Raw genomic sequence first — 21,601 nt, forward strand, 5'->3', positions numbered from 1 at the left:
GCTTCATGTAAAGAGCTTTGAACCTATTGCGCAATATACATTGTCTCTGATTAACCCAGAAAAGTTGTGTTGGTCTTATTAAATCCACAACACATGAAATGAAATGTTACCCCTGTTTAGTTTTCAAAGACAAAGATCGGACTGCCATTGGTCAGAAATGGTGTAGGATCTCCCTGCTTTTAGGCGAGGGGGTTGGACTAGATGACCTCTAATGGTGCCTTCCCAACTCTGGTTAATCTGAGATTAAAAACAATCCTGGAAGGAATTAAAGCGTGCAATTTTTTTGGGTGATGCTTGACTGATGCTTCCCCTGACGAATTTCTGCCTGCCTGCTAGAGTCTTCCCATTCAAGCCTCTTTTTCCTATTCCCCCCCCCCCCCTCATTCCTATTCCAACGTGGGCCTTTCCCTTTAAGAAGTGGGCGTGGCCAGAGCGTGACGAGCGCCCTGACGTCCACGCTCTCCCTCCAGGGAAAGGCCCGCCCTCCCGCTTCCCCAACCCGGAACTGCGTCCTGGTGTGGGCAGCGAGGCCCCCCGCCATCCGCTGAGGGCGGAAGCGAGCGACAGACGTGGCCCAGGCTGCCCGCGGCGATCGCCTGAAGGACCCCGACCGCTCCGAAGCCCGCGGCACCTCCACGGAGCCTTCCTTCGCCCTTCAGGACCGCGCGGCGGAGACGCGGAGAAGCAAAACGCGGCCCTCCTGGAAAGAAAACCTCTGAAAACCCAACGGGAGGGGTTTTTAAAAATCAGGCGGCGCTTTGGACGCCCGCTCTGACTCTCTCTCCCCCCACACACACTCCCAACTGCTCCCCCCCACCACCACAGCTTGGCTGGCTGGCTGCACTTTTTTCTTTCTTTCTTTCTTTCTTTCTTAAGGAGTGAAAGAGGCTGCAGGAAGCCCTAGAGGTGCAGGTGAGTGGGGAGAGGGGGGGGATTTTGGAGGAGGGGGCTTGGTGCATAGAAACCCCCCCCACCCTCCCCACTTGCCCCAACCTGCAGCTTTTGCCTGGCCTACCTTGCAGGGTTGTTGTGCAAGATCAAAAAAAAGGGGGGGAGGGGGATTGGAGCTCATGCTCTCCTACCAGGGTTTTTTTTTTGGGGGGGTGGGGGTGGGAGAAATATGTTAGGGCAGCTGGTCCATCCACAGCCCCCCCCTCCCTCCCCCAAGGCTAAATTAGAGCCCCCCCCCAATTGGACTGATTTACTTGCATGGCTTGGGGGGATCTACACCCCCCCCTCTCAAAGTGGGGGGAGTCTCTGAAACCAGGATCCCCCTCCCCCAATCAGCCAGGATCTCCTCCCCCCCCCCCATCCTCCATTGGCATGGCTGAACCAGAGATGCCCAAGGCCACTCAATGGTGAATGGATTTTATTTTATTTTATTTTATTTTATTTTATTTTATTTTATTTTATTTTATTTTATTTTATTTTATTTTATTTTATTTTATTTTATTTTATTATTTTATTTAATAATTTAATGTAATGTAGTGTAATGTAATGTAATGTAATTTAATTAGCAGCTGCCCACTTTCTGGAGACCATGTCTCACCCCCCCCACCCCCACCCTTTAAAAAAAGGGGGTATTCTCAGCACTGGCTTCCCACATTCTGCTAAACACCTTAAACCTCAGTTGGCTCAGCCAAATAGAAACTGGCCTGATTTTTTGGCCCAACCTGCTAAGCAGGGAACCAAACTTCTACTATCTGGAACAAGCTCCCCGCCGGAGATACGAAGGATGCCGGATCTGCGCACTTTCCGTCGCGCTCTCAAGTCCTTTTTATTCCACCAAGCTGGCCTGGCCTAATTTTTCTCCCCTTTTTTTTCTTTTTATAATATACATTTTAATTTGTTTTTAAATGATTGGAGTGTTTGAAATTTGTCTTGGGCCAAATGGTTTAATTCGGTTTTATTCTGCTTTTAAATTTTGTATTTATGTGTTTTACTTTGTGGCTGTTCACCGCCCCGAGTCCTTTGGGAGTAGGGCGGTATATAAATCTAATAAAACAAACAAACAAACGAACAAACAAACAATCACCCCACCATATGGTAGCAGCTTAAGAGTTACTGTAAATCCATTTGGGGAATGGTGGTGGGGGAAGTCAGGCAGGCCACTAACCTAGATGTAGAGATACCTACATCTGTTTGTCTACCGTCCGATTTAATCTCTACCTATCGATCTATATCATCTGTATCTATCTACCTACCTACTGACCAGTCTGTCTATCTGTATCATCTATGGATCAATCTATCATCATTCTACCCTGTTTCCCCCCAAATAAGACATTATCCCCTGATAATAAGCCCAATCGGGCTTTTGAGCGCATGGCAATAAGGCCAAGCACTTATTTCAGGGTTCAGAAAAATGTAAGACAGGGTCTTATTTTCGGGGAAACACGGTATCTATCTATCTATCTATCTATCTATCTATCTATCTATCTATCTATTTATCTATCTATCATGTATGTATGCATCTAAATATAATATACATGTATATCTAAGAAATATATGTAATAATATATATATAGAGATATAAAAAATCTTAGTGTCTGTCTATAATCTATCTATGTATGTATGTATCTGTCTGTCTGTCTACCTAACTATATACGTAGCTATTTATCATCTCTACATGTTTGTCTGTCTATCTACCGATTTACTCTTTCTATCTATCTATCTATCTATCTATCTATCTATCTATCTATCTATCTATCATTACCTCCCATCTACCTAGCTACTTATCATCTCTACATATCTGTCTGTCTACCAATCTACTCTATCTATCTATCTATCTATCTATCTATCTATCTATCTATCTATCATTACCTCCCATCTACCTAGCTACTTATCATCTCTACATATCTGTCTGTCTACCAATCTACTCTATCTATCTATCTATCTATCTATCTATCTATCTATCTATCCATCTATCTATCTACCTATCTACCTACATCTATCTATCTATCTATCTATCTATCTATCTATCTATCTATCTATCTATCTATCATTACCTGCCATCTACCTAGCTACTTATCATCTCTACATGTCTGTCTGTCTATCTATCTACCTACTTACCTAACATTATCTATCTATCTACCAGTATCTAGCTAGCTATCATCTAGCTAGCTATCATAATATAATACTGTATACATCTACATCTAAGAAATATATCAGTAATCCTATATATAGTAGACATTTAAAACAAAAATCTCTCTTACCCTTATGGGCAGCCTGGATCGTCTACCAGGGAGTTTGGGAGTTCTCCGCAGGATCTTGGTTATTCCGACCAGGGGATTGGATTAGAAGACCCCGAAAATCCCTTCCAGCTCTATTCTGATTGACTTTAAAAAAGGGGAAGGGGGGCGAACTTCCACTCCCAGAATTCCCCATGGCTGGCTTGGGGAATTCTGGGAGTTGAAGTCCACCCTTCTTAAAAGTGTCCAAGCTTGAGACAACTACTGCCAATTCCTACCTGGAGAAAATGACACTCTCTTTTTTTCCTTTCTCTACCCCAGCTCTTACCCCCTACCCTCTTATCCCAACTCCTCCCCAGCATGGCTCCCTATCCCTTCCTTGCCCTCCTCGTCTCCTTCCTTCATTTCCTAGCCGTGGCCCCTTCCGAGACGCACTATCAGCAGGGATCGAAAGTCATGCTTTACGTCAATAAAGTGGGACCTTACCACAACCCCCAAGAGACCTACCATTACTACCAGCTCCCGGTCTGCTCGCCGACCCCCATCCGCCACAAAAGCTTGACCTTGGGGGAAGTTCTGAATGGGGACCGCATGGCCGAATCCATGTACGAGATCCACTTCCGGCAAAACGTGGACAAGAAGATCCTTTGTCAGAAGAAGCTCTCCCCGGATGAGGTAAATCCATTTGCCGTAACGGAGGCTCGGTCCCAGGCGGTAGATCCCTGCTTTTCTTTCTATACAGCCAGTCCTCGGCGTGCGACCGCCGTTAAACCCAAATTCCTGTGTGGCTTATCGCAAGATGGTCGTTCAGTGAGGTCTTGCCTCACTTGGTGACTTTTCTTGCCACCGTTGTTAAGTGAATCTGGCTTCCCACGTCGCAAAAAGGGCCTGGGACATTGCAACCGTCATAAATGTGAACCAGTCTGAATTTTGAACATGTGACAATGGGGTGGGGTGGGGGGGGTGGAATGGTGCAATGGTTGTAAGGGTGAAAACCGGTCGTAAGTCATTTTTGTTGAGGACTTGTAACTTAGAACGGTCATTAAATGAATGTTGTTGGTTGAGGAATTGCCTGTATTACTTTTACATTTGTCTGAAGTGGTGTAGGGTTTTGGCCCAATCACCAGGAGACGGTGAGTTCTAGTCCCACCTTTGGCATGAAATCAGCCAGGTGACTTTGGATGACAAGTCAGTCAGATCCTGTGGCAACCAACAGATCGAGCGACAAAACGCTAGGAACGAAAAAAAAAGGCCACAACCACATGATGTTAAAACAGACGTTAGAAAAGGAAGGAAAATGAGGAAGGAAGAAAAAGAGAACCAAAAAAAAAAAAAAAAACGGTAGAGAAAATTTTAATCCGGAAGCCAAACGACCTTGTAAATCTAAATTTATCGTCGTCTTGCTGTATAAAAAAAAAAACCAGCTACGAGACAAGATATCTAAATCCTACGAAGTAGTTAAAGCTCATGGACTGGATTTGGATAAGTAACATCTGCCATCATTAGTTACAACTTCCATCATCCTTAGGAATCCAAAGCTGGGAGTTTTACACATCAATGATTTCTAAAATATCACACGTGGCTTGCGTGTCAGCCAGATGTTGCCATGAAAAGCAAAAGAGAAAATTAGAAATCGGTGTCTTCTCAACTCAGCAACTTTGGGAAGAACGGACTTCAACTCCCAGAATCCCTTGCTAACTTAGGTATGCTAGCTGGGGAATTCTGGGAGTTGAAGTCCACCCCACTTAAAGTTCCTGAGGTTGAGAAGAGACACTCTAGCCCTTCTTTGGTAGTCTTTATGGCACTTCCTTAGTGGAGAACTTTTTCCTGGTGGCTGATCTTGAGCAGGGGTCTCCGGCCACATGCTGGCTGAGGAATTCTGGGAGTTGAAGTCCGCCATCTTCAAGTTGTCAAGGTTGAGAAACACCGCTCTACCATAGACCTAGATACGTGATGGTGAACCTATGGCACGCGTGCCACCTGTGGCACGCGGCGCCATATCTGTGGGCACGCGAGCATTGCCCTAGCTCAGCTCCAGCATGCATGTGTGCGCCGGCCAGCTGATTTTCGGGCCTTCCGGGCCCACCGGAAGTCAGGAAACGGGCCATTTCCGGCCTCCGGAGGCCTCCAGGGGTGGGGATGGGGAAGGCCATTTTCGCCCTCCCCAGGCTCTTAGAAAGCCTCTGGAGCCTGAGGAGGGCGAAAAATGGGCCTACCGGGCCCACCAGTAACCTTTTTGCCGTCGCGTGCCAAAACAGGGGAGTGCAGTGGGATCGTGCACACATTCAGGGGAGGGGGTCACGCGTGCATGCATGGGGGGCACTGGGGGGTATTGAATTATGGATGTGGGCACACGAGGGCATGACCCCCATTTTTGGCACACGATGGCAAAAAGGTTAGCCATCACGGACCTAGCTGGTTGGGGAATTCTGGGAGCTGAAGTCCACCCGTCTTCAAGACACCAAGGTTGAGGAGCACTGTTCGAGATCCGTTTTCTTGGTTCTTTCTCATGAATCGCTGAACTCAGAATTAAGAGAGTCGGTGGCTTCGACATCTGAAGTCCAGTGGAACCAGCAGTGGGTTTCAGATTATGTTACTACTGGTTGCGCCCGGTTCGCCCACACTCCTGCCTTCTGCACACTCCTGCTTTGCTCGTGCATGTGCCTTCTGCGTATGCGCCCAGCTTCAAAAACATGTCTAAATAGGATGGCATAGAGCCGGGGCGGATAGGCAGGCCCACCCCCGATTTCTGTTATCGGTTCAGGCGAACCGATCCGAACCGGCTGAATACCACCTCTGGGTGAAACCCATATTTTGTTTTCCGTTGTGGGTTGACTCTTCCTTCCTCCGCCGCAGGTCGAGCGTCTCCGCCAGGCCATCGAGGAACTCTACTACTTCGAATTTGTGGTGGACGACTTACCGCTCCGCGGCTTTGTGGGCTACATGGAGGAGAGCGGCTTCCTGCCCCACACCCACAAGATCGGGCTCTGGACCCACTTGGACTTCTACCTGGAGTGGAACGGCGACCGCATCGTCTACGCCAACGTCAGCGTCCGTAACGTGAAGCCCACCAGCTTGGACGACATGCAGGGCGTGCTTCCCGTCGCTTACACCTACAGCGTCCATTGGTCGGAGACCAGCGCGGAGCGTCAGGGGGAACGCCGGGGAAGTCACAACGGGGACGACGGCTTCTTCCCTCACACCTTGGAGATCCACTGGCTCTCCATCATCAATTCCATGGTGCTGGTGTTTCTGCTGGTGGGCTTTGTAGTCGTCATCCTCATGCGGGTTCTCAAGAATGACCTGGCCCGCTACAACCTGGATGAGGAGGCCTCTTCGTCCTCCTCAGGAGATGACTTCGATCAAGGGGACAACGGGTGGAAGATCATCCACACGGACGTCTTCAGGTTTCCATCCTACCGCAGCCTCCTCTGTGCTGTGTTGGGCGTGGGCAGCCAGTTCCTGGCCTTGGGTACCGGCATCATCGTGATGGCCCTGTTGGGCATGTTCAACGTTCACCGACATGGGGCCATCAACTCAGCTGCCATCCTCCTCTACGCCCTGACTTGCTGTATCTCCGGTTATGTGTCCAGCAACTTTTATCGCCAGATCGGCGGCGAGCGATGGGTCTGGAATATACTGCTGACCACCAGCCTTTTCTCCGGTGAGGTTCCATCTCCCTCCAAGCACTCGGAAATGATCAACCCCCACTTTCTTCTGGCTGGAGATCCACCGATTTTCCCTTTTCCTGTAGCCCATTGTTTCTCAACCTCGGCAATTTGAAGACAGGTGGACTTCAATACCCAGAATTCCCCAGCAAGCTATGCTAGGTGGGGAATTCTGGGTATTGAAGTCCACCTGTCTTCAAATTGTCAAAGTTGAGAAACACTGCTTTAGCCAAAGATAGGGACACTCTAGGCCTTCTTCCACAGTCTTTATGGCACGTTTGATTCAGAGGACTTCTTCCTAGGGCAGAGGTGAGGAACGATGGCCAGGAATTCTGGGAGTTGAGGTCCCCAAGTCATAAAAGGGCCATCGTTCCCCATGCTGGCTGTGGAATTCTGGGAGTTGAAGTCCCAAAGTCATAAACGGGCCATTGTTCCCCACCCTTGTCCTAGCATCTAATTTGGGTGTGTGTGGGGGGGTGTCTCCTCTGCCGTGAAAACTCCCGAGTAGCGATTCTCAACCTTGGCGAGGAAGTCACCCCTCTTAAAATCTGCTGGCTGGGGAATTCTGGGAGTTGTCTTAATTTTATGGGACTCCAGTAGGGGTAGTCCTCGTCTTACGGCCATAATTGAGCCCAAAATGTCTCTTGCTAATCGTTAAAGTGACTTTTGCCCCATTTTTCATGCCACAGTTGTTAAGTGAATCAAGGTAGAGTTGCAAAGTGAATCATGGCAGTTGTTCAGTTAAGAACACAGCTCTTAAGTAAATCTTGCTTCCCCGATAACTTTGCTGGTCAGGTGGTCGCGAAAGGGGATCGCATGTCTTCGGGACCCTGCCCCCGTCATAGATGCGAGTCGGTTGCCAAGCGTGAAAAAAAGTCCCTTTTTTCAGTGCCGTCGAAACTTTGGTCACTGAACGAATTGTTGTAAGTCGAGGACCGCCTGTAGAAGCTGTCAGAAATCCGGTGGTTTGGGGTTTTTTTTTGGGGGGGGGGGGCTATGATTCCAGCTGACGGTCTCCAATTTGCAAGGAAGGGAATGTGGGGTCGCTTCTCCACCTAAGAAATCTCAGGGGCCTTATGTATAGGCTGCATGTTTGTTCCTGAGGGTTACCTTGGGAGAATGGAATGGGATGGGATGGGATGGGATGAGATGGGATGGGATGGGATGGGATGGGATGGGATGGGATGGGATGGGATGGGATGGGATGGGATGGGATAGGATAGGATAGGATAGGATAGGATAGGATAGGATAGGATAGGATAGGATAGGATAGGATATAAAAATGGAATAGAATAGAAATAGAATAGAATGAATTTGAATAGAATAGAATAGAAAAAATAGAATAGAACATAAGAATAGAGTAGAATAGAAATAGAATGAATTTGAATAGAATATAGAATAGAAATAGAATGAATTTGAATAGAATAGAATAGAATAGAGTATAGAATAGAATAGAATATAGAATAGAATATAAAAATGGAATAGAATAGAAATAGAAGAGAATGAATTTGAATAGAAGAGAATAGAAAAAATAGAATAGAACATAAAAATAGAATAGAATAGAAATAGAATAGAATGAATTTGAATAGAATAGAATAGAAAAAATAGAAGAGAACATAAAAATAGAATAGAATAGAAATAGAATAGAATGAATTTGAATAGAATAGAATAGAAAAAATAGAATAGAACATAAAAATAGAATAGAATAGAAATAGAATAGAATGAATTTGAATAGAATAGAATAGAATAGAATAGAGTATAGATTAGAATAGAATATAGAATTGAACATAAAAATAGAATAGAATAGAAACAGAATAGAATGAATTTGAATAGAATAGAATAGAAAAAATAGAATAGAACATAAGAATAGAATAGAATAGAATAGAAAGAATGAATTTGAATAGAATATAGAATAGAAATAGAATAGAATGAATTTGAATAGAATATAGAATAGAAATAGAATAGAATGAATTTGAATAGAATAGAATAGAGTATAGATTAGAATAGAATATAGAATTGAACATAAAAATAGAATAGAATAGAAACAGAATAGAATGAATTTGAATAGAATAGAATAGAAAAAATAAAATAGAACATAAAAATAGAATAGAATAGAAATAGAATAGAATGAATTTGAATAGAATAGAATAGAATAGAATAGAATAGAATAGAATAGAAAAATGGAATAGAATCGAAATAGAATAGAATGAATTTGAATAGAATAGAATAGAATAGAATAGAATAGAATAGAATAATAGAATAGAATAGAATAGAATAGAATAGAATAGAATAGAATAGAATAGAATAAATTTAACTTCTCCCTTTTTTCTCTCTCCTTTTCCCCCCAATCAAGCTCCTTTCTTCCTGACTTGGAGCGTGGTGAATTCCGTCCATTGGGCCAATGGGTCCACCCAGGCTCTGCCGGTCACCACCATCTTCCTGCTGCTGACAGTCTGGCTGCTGGTGGGCTTCCCGCTGACGGTCATCGGCGGCATCTTTGGCAAGAATCGGGCCACGCCCTTCGACGCCCCCTGTCGCACCAAGAACATCGCCCGGGAAATCCCTCCCCAGCCCTGGTACAAGTCCACGGTGGTGCATATGACTATCGGAGGGTTCCTTCCCTTCAGGTGAGAAGCAGCAAGGGGAAACAAATACGGCTGGTCCAGTGGTGGGATTCAACCGGTTTGGCTCAACTGGTATTCAGCCGGTTCGTCTGAAGTGGTATTCAGCTGGTTTGGCTCAACCGGTATTCAGCCGGTTCGTCTGAAATGGTATTCAGTCGGTTCGTCTGAAGCTGTATTCAGCTGGTTCGGCTGAAGCTGTATTCAGCCGGTTTGGCTGAAGAGGTATTCAGCCGGTTCGGCTGAAGCGGTATTCAGGTGGTTCGGACCAGTTCGGGCAAACCTGTAGTGGCGATCTGTGCCCTGGCGCTTTGCCGTCCTATTTAGCCACGTTTTCTAAGCTATGCATATGCACGCGCACGCTCACATTTTCCGTGCACGGCAAACCGGTGGTAAAATTATGTGAAACCCACCTCTGGGCAGGTCCTCGACTTAACAACCCCAATTGGGAACAGGGTTTCTGTTGCGAAACAAGGTGATGGTTAAGCAAGCCCTGCCTGATTTTACAACTTTTTTAGGCCACGGTTGTTAAAGCGAATCACGGCCGTGGTTAAGCGAGTCGCGCAAATCCAGATTTCCCCCATGGGCGTTGCTTGTCGGAAGGTCGCAAATGGGGGATCAGGTGACTCTCCGACACTGCAGTATGTTGTAAAATGAACATACCGGTTGCCAAGGGTCCAAATTTAGATCGTGGGGGGGTGGGTGCTGCCCCAACGGTCATCTATTCAAGGACTGGTCACTGCAAGTCACTTCTTTCAATGTCATTGTAACTTCGAACGGTCGCTAAGCGGTTATAAGTTGAGGATAACTGTATCTCTGTGCTCCTGTGCCTTAATTTCCCTCCGTCTCTCCCTGTGTCCCGAGGATGGAACAAGGGGGACAATTTCCCCCGTCTTGCTATTGTTCTGCCCCAGCTACGAACCCCAAAGAACGCAGCACACACGAAGTCTGTACAAACCTTAGTTTTACTAAATTAAATAAGGTTTTTTTCCCAAACAAAGGCTGTTAGAAAGCCTACTAGAATAAATAATCGTAATCTTACTAAGGTTGGCAGAAAGCCCAGAAGCAATTTGCAAAGAACTAAGATCGAGGCACGAAGGAGCATGAACGAAGTTGTTCCCTGCAAATTGCTTCAGTCGGTGTTCCTCCTTAAATAGGCTAAGGGAGTGGCCAATTAGCCCCAAGCCTTACTCTCGAGGAGACCTCCTCCTGAGGAGCCACTCCTGCCTTTTGGCAGCTCTGCGCGCCCGTGCATCGAGAAGAGGCTCCTCCTCTTCATCCTTTTCACCCATGGAAGCTTCTGGAGGTTCTGAAGGCCCTGGCTGAATCCCCGCCTCTGGCACCACATCTTCTCCAGCCTCCTCATTGTCCGACTCGAGTGCCAGCTGCACAGGCTGCTGGCGCAGCACCACACCAGCCTCCTCGCTGTCCGAATCAGCCACCAGCTGCACAGGCCGCGTACGGGCCACAACAGCTATTTCTCGCTAGACTGTGCGTAGAGCAGTCACCCTTTCCTCATTTTAAAGCTGCATTTTTCAACCTTGGGAGCTTGAAATGTGTGGACTGAAGCTCCCAAAATTCCTTGGCCAGGCTTACAATCGAGGCAGGGAAGGATAGAGAAAGAAGGAGGGAGGGAAGGAAGGAAGGAAAGAAAAAAGATAGAAAAGAGGAAGGAAGATAGAAAGGAAAGAGATGAAAGAGAAAAGAAGATAGAAAAGAAGAAGGAAAGGGAGGGAGGGAAGGAAGGAAGGAAGGAAGGGGGGAAAAAGGAAGATGAGAGAGGGAAGGAAAGGAAAAAGGAAGGAAGGAAGGACTAGAAGGGGGAGAAAGGAAAAGAAAGGAAAGGAAGGAGAGAGGAAGGAAGGATAAAGAAAGAAGGGGAAGGAAGGAAGAAGAGGAAGAAGGAAAGGGAAGGAGGAAGGAAAAAGGAAGGAAGAGAGGGAAAGGAAAGGAAAGGGAGAGGAAGGAAGGAAGGGAAAAGGAAGGGAAAGAAAGGAAAGGAAAAAAGGATAGAGAAAGGAAGGAAGGAAAAGGGGAGGGAGAAGGAAAGGAAATGAAAGGGAGGGGGAGGAAGGAAAGAAGGAAAAAGGGAGGGAGCAGGAAAGGGAGGGGGAGGAAGGAAAGAAGGAAAAAGGGAGGGAGAAGGAAAGGAAAAGAAAGGGAGAGGGAGGAAGGAAGGAAGGCTGTCTGTCCGTCTGTCACAGTGGGATTATGAAGCTGGGATGTCGTGGGAAATGGTGAACCCTGGCTGAGGAATTCTGGGAGTTGAAGTCCTCACACCTTCAAGTTGCCAAGTTGAACAAAACACCCTTTCGGACACGCGGAAGATGCCCTCCAAGCCCGACTCTCACCTATTTCCCCTCTTTTCCTCCCGCAGCGCGATTTCGGTGGAGCTCTACTACATCTTCGCCACCGTCTGGGGCCGGGAGCAGTACACCCTGTACGGCATCCTCTTCTTCGTCTTCGCCATCTTGCTGAGCGTCGGGGCCTGCATCTCCATCGCCCTCACCTACTTCCAGCTCTCGGGCGAGGACTACCGCTGGTGGTGGCGTTCCATCCTGAGCGCGGGCTCCACCGGCCTCTTCATCTTCCTCTACTCCGTCTTCTACTACACCCGTCGCTCCAACATGTCCGGCACGGTGCAGACGGTGGAGTTTTTCGGCTACTCGCTGCTGACGGGCTTCGTCTTCTTCCTCATGCTGGGCACCATCTCCTTCTTCGCTTCCCTCAAGTTCATCCGTTACATCTACGTCAACCTGAAGATGGACTGAGCGGCCCCTTTTTCGTGGCTCCTCGTGGCTCGGGCGGACGTGGTCGGTCCACGGTCCTCCACACCTTTCCAGCTGGCATCTCCGCCGAGCTCCAGTGGGGGGGGGGGAACAACATCGGCTATTTATTATTGGTTCCTTTCTCGGCTGGCGTTTGGGAGGGCGTCCCCCGCTTACCGTCGTGGCCCTCGCTCAGCGGCCACCAAAGCGGGACAGGAGCAGCCTTACATTCTCTCCTGCTGGTCAGGACAAGTCGCCAATCGGCGATCCTCCGACGAGCCGAGTCTAGCCAATCGAATACCTTCCTCCCTTTTACCTTTTTAAAGTGAAAACTGCCTTGAATTCGATTGTTCGGGTTTTTTTTCTTCTTGGCAATTGGTAGAAACGGGAACCTTTTAAGATATTCCAATTTTCCCGGCTGACAATATGAGCAGCCCAACGGATTAGAAGCTACAACTGCTTTCACACAGATTATTTTTATTATTCTTTTTCCCCCTGCTGACTGTATCCTCAGTTCAACGAATAGAAGCTTCATTTAGTTCAGCACACCTATTCCTAGATACTTAATTATTTTTCTCCTGTTGATTATCAAATCCCAAGATATTTTTATCATTATTTTCCCCTGCTGACTGTATCCTCAGTTTAATGGATAGAAACTGCATTTAGTTCACCACACCTAATTCCTAGATATTTCAATATTTTTCCCCCCTGTTGCTTATCAGTTAGAAGCTACCTTTCGTTCAATATACACATTTCTGGATATTTTATTATTTTTTTTTCATCAGTTCAACAGATAGAAGCGACAACTGGCTCAAACACTTATTTCTACACATATTTTTTGTTTCATTTCCCCTCCATTATCCAATCAGTTTGATGGATTAAAAACTACACAGATTCCTAAATATTTTATTTTATTTTTTTCCCTGCTGATTATCTGATTCCTTGGTCCGATACACATTTCTAAATGTTTTATTATTCTTTTCCCTGCTGACTGTATCATCAGTTCAAACGGATAGAAGCTGCAACAGGTGCGATGCACATTTCTAGATATTTTATTATTTTTACCCCCCCGCTGTTTTTTAAAATGATTATTATTTTTTATCACCCTATAATCAGTTCAACAGGTAAAAAAAACTACATTCGGTTCAACACACGTCCCTTTCCTCTAATGCATTCCCTCTCTTTCCCCCAGACCATTCAGAAAACGTGAAAATATTTTCATCTCGTTCCCCCCCCCCCCTTTTTTATTTTTTCCAGAGTTCTTGTTCAGGTTTCAGGAAGAGATCCCAGCCAACCATAAACAGGCATTTTCAAACCTGAAATAACAGAGAGAGAGAGAGAAAGGATCAACAGGCTGATGTTACACAGGTCAAACTAGATCCCAATAAGCCAAGCGACGGGTTCGAAGTGCGGGATTCGGGAGAAATTGGCTTGTTTGGGGCAAACCCTAACCCTTAGGGGAGCTGATATCATCCAGAATATTTTGAGTTTCATACCGTTAGGGCGGATGGGAATTGTAGTCCCGGAGCAACAGAGATTTCCTTCAACCAGGTACCGTTTTTGGCAAACGGAAATAAAAACTGCGCTTTCTCACGACGGAGGAAGTTGGGAGATTCCCGTGAAATTTGAGGGGGGGTGGGGCCTGCATCCAAATCATAATTAACCTGATTACTTCACACCCGTCTCATCGGTGATTTACCCTTGATAAATAAATAAATAAAATAATAAATAAATAAATAAATTTCATTTATTCCGTGCAACTTTTTAAGGGGTCACCGATGAGATGGGTGGAAGAAATCAAGAGAATTATCTTCAGGGATCTATACAAAGGATTTGGGGGGCAATGTTTTTTTTTTCAAATTTGGGAAGGGTAAGTTGGGCGGGACTTCAACTCCCAGAATTCCCCAGCCAGCTGGCTGGGGAATTCTGGGAGTTGAAGTCCCACCCATCTTACCCTTCCCAAGTTTGAAAAACTAGTGGATCTCTGTTGTTGAATCTGGTAAATGAGATCATTTGTCCTCAATCCGGCAAATTTTTCACTCTATTCCCGCCAAAATATTTTCCTTCCTCTTCTTCCCCTCCTTTGTACAATAGTCACCAGGTGTCCCTCATACAGGTGAGAGCCATCCTCCCCATCTCTTCCCCACCTGGCTGAAGAAAATATATATTATATTAAGCGGGGGGGGGGGGGGAGGGAAAGAAGTATATATAAGGAATTATGTATATTAGCAAAGGGTTGAAGTTGGATTATTTTTTAATTTGACGTCTCGGTTTCGCGTTTCTTTTTACAGATCTTGAAGTTAAATTTTATTAATAAAAAGGAAATGGAAAAAAACAAACAAACCCACGTCTCCGTGCCGATTCTGGGTATATTCTCCTTGAGACTTCTACCTTTCGACCAATAGTTGTTAAAAATCCGTTATCGGTGCTTCTTAAAACGGGGGAATGCTGGGAGATGAAGTCTATCCGATGTCTTAAAATCACCACAGGTGATAAAACGCCACTAATACAGGTAGTCCTCGACTTAACGACCACAATGGAGCCCAACATTTCTGTGGCTAAGCAAGACGGGTTGTTCGGTGAGCCTTGCCCCATTTTACGACCTTTCTTGCCTCCGTCGCTACGAGAATCACTGCCGCTGTTAAGCTAGTACAGGGGTCAGCAACCTGCGGCTCTGGAGCCGCATGTGGCTCTTTCACCCCTCTGCTGCGGCTTCCTGTCACTCAAAATATGCGTCACCACCGCCAATGTGCGACACCCGCCGGCACGCGATTTATTGAGCTTTTCAACCCCCGGTCTGCTAACCATGAATAAATCCAAGAAAAGAAAAATTTCAGAAGAAAACGGAACGTTTAATTCAACTACATATGTTAGTTTTGTGGCCGCTCAAGAAATCGTCAGGCACGGAAAGGGTTTTGTGACTCCCGGTGTTTTCTTTTCTGTGGGAAATGGGTCCAAATGATTCTTTGAGTGTTTAAGGTTACAGACCCCTGAGCTAGTAAGACGGTTTTTGAGTGAATCCCCCGTTGGCTTTGCTTGCCAAGATGGCCGCCAAAGGGGATCACATGACCCCGGGAATACTGCGACCGTCATAAATATGAACCCAGCGTCTGAATTTTGATCCCATGACCAGGGGAAAGCTCCCACAGTCGTTTAGTGTGAAAAACAATCCCGAATCACTTTTTTCCAACGCCGTCATAACTTCCATCAGTCCCTAAAATGTTGTAATTTGAGGACTTTCATGTATAGTAGTGGCCAAAATTGTGGAAACCTTTTGGGAAAAGTTGTATTTTCTAAAACTAGCTAATAACACCACTTTTTTTGGGGGGGGGGAGTAGCACCATAAAAGTATCGATCAATGGAAAGATAATTTAATCAAGAATATAGTGCAATAACTATTATGAAGGATTTGCTATTAGAATAGCAGCTACGGTATAAAGAAGAAAAGTGAAACACGTAGAAAAAACGAGATCTACAAAAATGATCCCCATGTCAGTTAATCCTTCGTTGGGTCACCTTTAGCATGAATGACGGCCTTACAAAGTCTTCCCATGGAGGGAACCAAGTCTTAATTCTGCAGCTGTTATGTGAAACCAAGATTGAATGATGGCTTCTATTAACTGGGTTTTATTGCCGGGTCACTTCTGACTAACCAGTTTCTTTCGTCGGCTCCCTAGATTTTCAATTGGGTGAAGGTCTGGGCTATTCCCAGGCCATTCCAGCAGTGGAATAGGATTATCTTGAAATTCCCCCTAAAAAAGTGGCATTATTAGCCATCCAACCTCAAAAATACACTTTTCCCAAAAGGGTTTCCACAATTTTGGCCACAATTGTATTTGTAGGGTTGTCGGACATTAAAATCGTGGTTACCACGTTTTTTTTTTTTTAAATAGTCTTTATTTACATTTTCCATTAAAAAGAGAAAACAACACATCATATAAATAACACACAAAACACAAGACAATCTAACACTATATTGGCCACGACTGTATTTGTAGAGTTGTCGGACATTAAAAACGTGGTTACCACGTTTAGTCTCCCCCCCCTTAACAGACAAGCGAAGCCCTTCTTTACAAAACGGAGTAACTTTTGCAACTCTCACTCCCTGCCAACGGTTGCCCACCCACCCACCCCCAACTCCAGGCTCGTAAAGAGAGCGCCTGATCCGAGGGTTCGGTAGAGCTTCCATGCCCAGCTGCAGTCTACCTGAGTCCCTTTCGTCAAGGGGGGGGGAGAAAAAGAGCCCTCAGGAGGGAAAATGAAAATTATCCGGGCTGCTCCCCCACAACGTAGTCCAAACAAAAATCTGCAAAAATTTGTAGACGGGCAATTGCAACGACGGTGCCATGCAGAAAAAAATCGCACGCTTTAAATCTTTGGGTGAAATAAAATTGGGCTTGCCTCCCCACCCAAAGAGGAAAGCTATCTTCTCTGATAAGAGAAGCAGATGCCTCTGAACATGTGCAGAGGGCTTTCTCTGACTGGCCTCCCACCCCTGGGAGCCTGGTTGGGTGGTTGCTGCGAGTCCTCATTGGGCCTCCAACCAACCCCATAAAAGAGGAAAGACACAGATGTATCTAACAGAGAAGATACCTCTGAACATGTGCAGAGTGCTTTTCCCTGCCTGAGTGGCCTCCTTTTCCAGGATGGTCGCAATGAGTCCTCATTGGGCTCCTCCTCCAGCCCCATATAAGAGGAAAGGCACAGATGTGTGTGTGCGCCCCTATCTAAGGGAGAAGCAAATGCCTCTGACCATGTGCAGAGCGCTTTCTCTGACTGGCCTCCCTCCCCCAGGGAGCCTGCCCGGTGTGGATTGAGTGGATGCAGCAAGTCCTCATATTGGGCTCATCCTCCAACCCCATAAAAGAGGAAAGACACAGATGTATCTAAGGAAAAATCGGATGCCTCTGAACATGCACAGAGTGCTTTTCCCTGCCTGGCCGCTCTTCTCAGGGTGGTCGCAGTGAGGGCTCATCTTCCAACCCCACAAAAAGAGGAAAGAAATAGATGCATATCCGCCTATCTAATAAGGGGGGGGGGGGGAAGCAGGTGCCTCTGATCATGTGCAGAGCGCTTTTCCCTGCCTGGCCTTCCCTTCCCAGTGTGGATCGCAGTGAGCCCTCATCGGGCTCATCTTCCAACCCCACAAAAAGAGGAAAGAAATAGATGCATATCCGCCTATCTAATAAGGGGGGAAAAAAGCAAGTGCCTCTGATCATGTGCAGAGCGCTTTTCCCTCCCTGAGTGGCCTCCTTTCCCAGGGTAGTCGCAGTGAGTCCTCCAGCCCCATATAAGAGGAATGGCACAGATGTATGCCCCTAAGGGAAAAGACGATGCCTCTGAACATGTGCAGAGTGCTTTTCCCTGCCTGAGTGGCCTCCCTTCCCAGGGTGGATTGAGTGGGTCGCCGTGGGTCCTCATAGTGGACTCATCTTCCAACCCCATAAAAAGAGGAAAGAATTAGATGCATATCCGCCTATCTCATAAGGGGGGGAAAAAGCAAGTGCCTCTGAACATGTGCAGAGTGCTTTTCCCTGCCTGGCCTTCCCTTCCCAGTGTGGATCGCAGTGAGCCCTCATCGGGCTCATCTTCCAACCCCACAAAAAGAGGAAAGAAATAGATGCATATCCTTCTATCTAATAAGGCGGGTGGGGGGAAAGCAAGTGCCTCTGAACATGTGCAGAGCGCTTTTCCCTGCCTGGCCTTCCCTTCCCAGGCTTGGCTTGGCTTTTGGTAGGCGGTTGCAGTACGTCCTCCTCACCTGAACGGCGCTAGAGCCGCGCGCTCTTCCGGTTTCCATTTCTACTACTACCCTCGCCCTCCCTCCACCCCCTTTCCGGAAGCCGCGTCTTGTCTGCTCCACATGTGTTGAGAGTTGAAGCAACTGCAGGCTGCGCTCCGGCCGGGCAGTCCTCCGCCTTCCTCGCCCCCGGGGACTGTGGGGCGTCCCCTTTTTCCATGCCCCCCCCCCAGCCCCGGCCTTCCCTCGTTCCCCCACTCCGCCTTTCCTCTCTCGCAGCCCCATGGCAGCCCAGCAGCTGGAGCAGATCCTGGCGCTCTTGCTGCAGCCTGACAATGCCGTCATCCAACAGGTAGAGCGGGGAGGTGGGAGGGGGGGAAAGAAAGGATTGGATGGGGAACCATTGCAATGGGAAAGGAAGGGGGCGGAGCCTGGCTTTCTGGGGGGGGGCGGGAGAGTGGTGAGAGGAGAAGTCCTCGACTTACGACGGCCTCCTTTAGTGACCCGAGTTACGACCTCGGGGTGGGGAGGAGGGGCTTGTTTGGGATCGTTTTTTTGCCCCCCCCCTTAACGACCGTCTTGGCTGATTGGTTCTCGTTTTATTGCAGCTGATTTGATTGGCTCGCTTCTTTTAGCCTCCTAACGACCGTATCATCGCGAAGTCTTGGGTCTTACGATTTTTGAGGAGTGCGTTTTATTTTTAAAATTTCAATGGTTTCTTTATTCGTTTCCTATTATTTGGGCACGGTGCGACCCTCTCCGCCATACACACTAAAACATAAACCAAATATCATGTATATATATGTCTTTGGTTATTCGGGTTTTCTCCCGCGTAAAATTGGAAGTTTCTTGGCAACGTTTCGACGAAGTCTCATTCGTCATCTTCAGGCTGGTGTTCTCGGCTTCGTGCTTCTAGGAGCAATGTGAAGCACAAAGCACGAAGCCGAGAACACCAGCCTGAAGATGACGAATGAGACTTCGTCGAAACGTTGCCAAGAAACTTCCAATTTTACGCTGGAGAAAACCCGAATAACCAAAGACCTATATACAAATTTCAGTGGTTTTTTTATTCATTTCTTATTAAGATATTGGGCACGGTGTGACCCTCTCCGCCATAAACCAAATATCATTCATATATATATTCTGTTCTTTTTTTCATAGGTCTGTATGTGGCTATATAAACATCTTGATTTACGTAGGAAAAACCCTGGCTGAAACAATAATACATATATATATATATGTTACAAACTATTCTAAAAATACGAGTTCCAGCTTTATTAGTAAAAAAAAAAAAGCAGACATACTGCGAACTCCGGAACTTAAAATTTTTAAATTTTTAAAAAATTAAAATTTTATTTTACGAATAAACTACCATTACAGAGATCTGACGAAAGCTTCGTAAAATAAAATTTTAAATTCTTTTAAAATTTTAAAATCTTAAATTCCGGAGTTCGCAGTATGTCTGCTTCTTTTTTTTACACACACACACACACACACACACATCTATATATATTCTGAGGTTTTCGCGGGTATTTGTATGTAGGTCTTTGGTTATTCAGGTTTTCTCCCTTTTAACTGGCAGTTAAAAGGAAGAAACAGCTGCGATCACACATTGCTCCTGGAAGCACGAAGCCGAGAACACCAGCCTGAAGATGACGAATGAGACTTCGTCGAAACGTCGCCAAGACACTTCCAATCTTACGTGGGAGAAGACCCGAATAACCAAAGACCTATATATATATATATATATATATATATATATATATATATATATATATATATATATACATATACACAAACACTCTTCAAACATTACTAATTATATATAATTATTCTACCTAATGTAATATATTTACATATATGTAATATATGTAATATATGTAAATTTATATTACATCACATTTCGGGTTTACACATATATATTACATCACATTTCGGGTTTACAAATCCTGGTTAATTCCTGCTCCAACTCCCACCTCTTAGTTCCATTCGTTGGTAAAATCTATTCTATTCTGTATTCTATTATGATCCACCGAAGACCAATTCCTTGTGTGTCCAATCACACTTGGCCAATAAAGAATTCTATTCTATTCTGTATTCTATTCTCTGTTCTCTTTTTTATTCTATTCTCTATTTTATCCTCTATTAATTCTATTCTGTTATATTCTATTCTCTATTCTCTCTCCTCCTCTCTTCTACTATTCTACTCTATTCTCTATTTTATTCTATTCTCTATTAATTCTATCCTATTCTATTCTCTCTTAATTTTGTTCTGTATTCCATTCTATTTTCTATTCTAGTCTATTCTATTCTCTATTCTCTTTTTTATTCTATTCTCTATTCTATCCTCTATTAATTCTATTCTATTCTATTCTATTCTATTCTATTCTATTCTATTCTATTCTATTCTATTCTATTCTATTCTATTCTCCTCTCCTCTCCTCTCCTCTCCTCTCCTCTCCTCTCCTCTCCTCTCCTCTCCTCTCCTCTCCTCTCCTCTCCTCTCCTCTCCTCTCCTCTTCTCTTCTCTTCTCTTCTCTTCTCTTCTCTTCTAAATTCAGACGCTTGTCCATGGGCTCCTATTTATTCTCGCCCAGAATTCACATTGCAAAAGGAGACGTTCCTTGAGTGACTTTTGCCTCAGTTTACAACTTTTCCCGCCAGCTTGGTTTACGTGAATCCCCGCCGTTGTTAACTTAGCCGCGTGGCTACCAGTTTTTACGATGGATTGGTGAGGAGGTGATTAAGGACACTATAATTGCCTGGGGGAAGAACCTCGGATTTTCTCCAAATCTGGATAAATGGGATGAGATATGGAATAGGAATATGAAACTTACTTTGTCAACCCCTTACAAGGAAAATATTTATAAAATGGTCTATCGTTGGCATATCCCCCCGGCAAGAATCGCAAGAATGTTCCCGGGAGTTTCTCCGGCATGCTGGAAGTGTGGGAATGGTAGTGGGACATACCACCACCAATGGTGGATGTGCCCCAAAGCAGGCAAATATTGGTCGAAGGTTCGGAACTGGATAGTGGAAATTACAGGATATAATATAGAGCTGATACCAGAGATTTTTTTTTATTAGGAATGAAACCAGACAAAATAACTAAGGAAAAATGGTATTTGATCCTCCACATCACTACTGCAGCTAGAATGGAAAAACGAATTAATACCCACAGAAAATAAATTGATTTGGAAAATTACAGAATGCGCAGAGGCAGACCGGTTAACGAAATTACTTAGGAACCAAAAAGATTCTGATTATTACAAATGTTGGAATTTATGGTATAATTGGGTGAAAGAAAAGAGAGGGAAATGAAATGGATTGTATTAGTGGTATAGGCGCAGATTTGTGTACGTTCAGGGTGGATAAAAATCAATGATTTTTTTTAAAAAAATCAAAAAAATCAGATTTTTTTTGATTTAAATTGGATTTTTTTGATTTAAATCGGATTTTTTTGATTTAAATCGGATTTATTTTAATAAAAAACTTTTGGGGTAAAAATCTATCGTAAGATAGTTTTCTATTTAAGATACATAAATAATTCAGTTTATTCTGCATGAAATGGAGCTTAGTTATGTAGCACGAGGCTGTATATTCTGCAACCCTGGGA

General features: G+C 45.2%; 2 protein-coding genes across 2 annotated transcripts in view; both read left to right on the forward strand.

The window, feature by feature from the left end:
* The first annotated feature begins 826 nt into the window (after positions 1–826).
* TM9SF1 (transmembrane 9 superfamily member 1) lies at positions 827–12,353 on the forward strand. The gene is made up of 5 exons (XM_070954290.1): positions 827–912; positions 3,510–3,863; positions 6,045–6,852; positions 9,210–9,483; positions 11,855–12,353. The coding sequence occupies exons 2-5, from the start codon at positions 3,549–3,551 to the stop codon at positions 12,246–12,248; spliced, it is 1,791 nt and encodes a 596-aa protein (XP_070810391.1). The 5' UTR covers positions 827–912; positions 3,510–3,548; the 3' UTR covers positions 12,249–12,353.
* A 5,772-nt stretch (positions 12,354–18,125) lies between these two features.
* The window catches only part of IPO4 (importin 4), a 47,733-nt gene continuing 44,257 nt past the window's right edge, over positions 18,126–21,601 (forward strand). Inside the window, exon 1 of the mRNA XM_070953964.1 lies at positions 18,126–18,337. Within this exon, the coding sequence (XP_070810065.1) occupies positions 18,269–18,337 (69 nt within the window). The 5' untranslated portion in view covers positions 18,126–18,268. The remainder of the gene's footprint in view (positions 18,338–21,601) is intronic.

This window comes from Pituophis catenifer, unplaced genomic scaffold (assembly GCF_029215685.1).
Source record: "Pituophis catenifer annectens isolate HBS135680 unplaced genomic scaffold, rPitCat1.0.hap2 SCAF_15, whole genome shotgun sequence".
In the NCBI taxonomy this organism is placed as follows: Eukaryota; Metazoa; Chordata; class Lepidosauria; order Squamata; family Colubridae; genus Pituophis; species Pituophis catenifer.

Excerpts from the sequence above, each read along its gene's own strand:
- TM9SF1 (XM_070954290.1), top strand. The coding sequence starts at position 3,549 with ATGGCTCCCTATCCCTTCCTTGCCCTCCTCGTCTCCTTCCTTCATTTC. Across the intron at positions 6,853-9,209 it reads GACCACCAGCCTTTTCTCCG|CTCCTTTCTTCCTGACTTGG; the intron begins GTGAGGTTCCAT and ends CCCCCAATCAAG. Across the intron at positions 9,484-11,854 it reads GGAGGGTTCCTTCCCTTCAG|CGCGATTTCGGTGGAGCTCT; the intron begins GTGAGAAGCAGC and ends TTCCTCCCGCAG.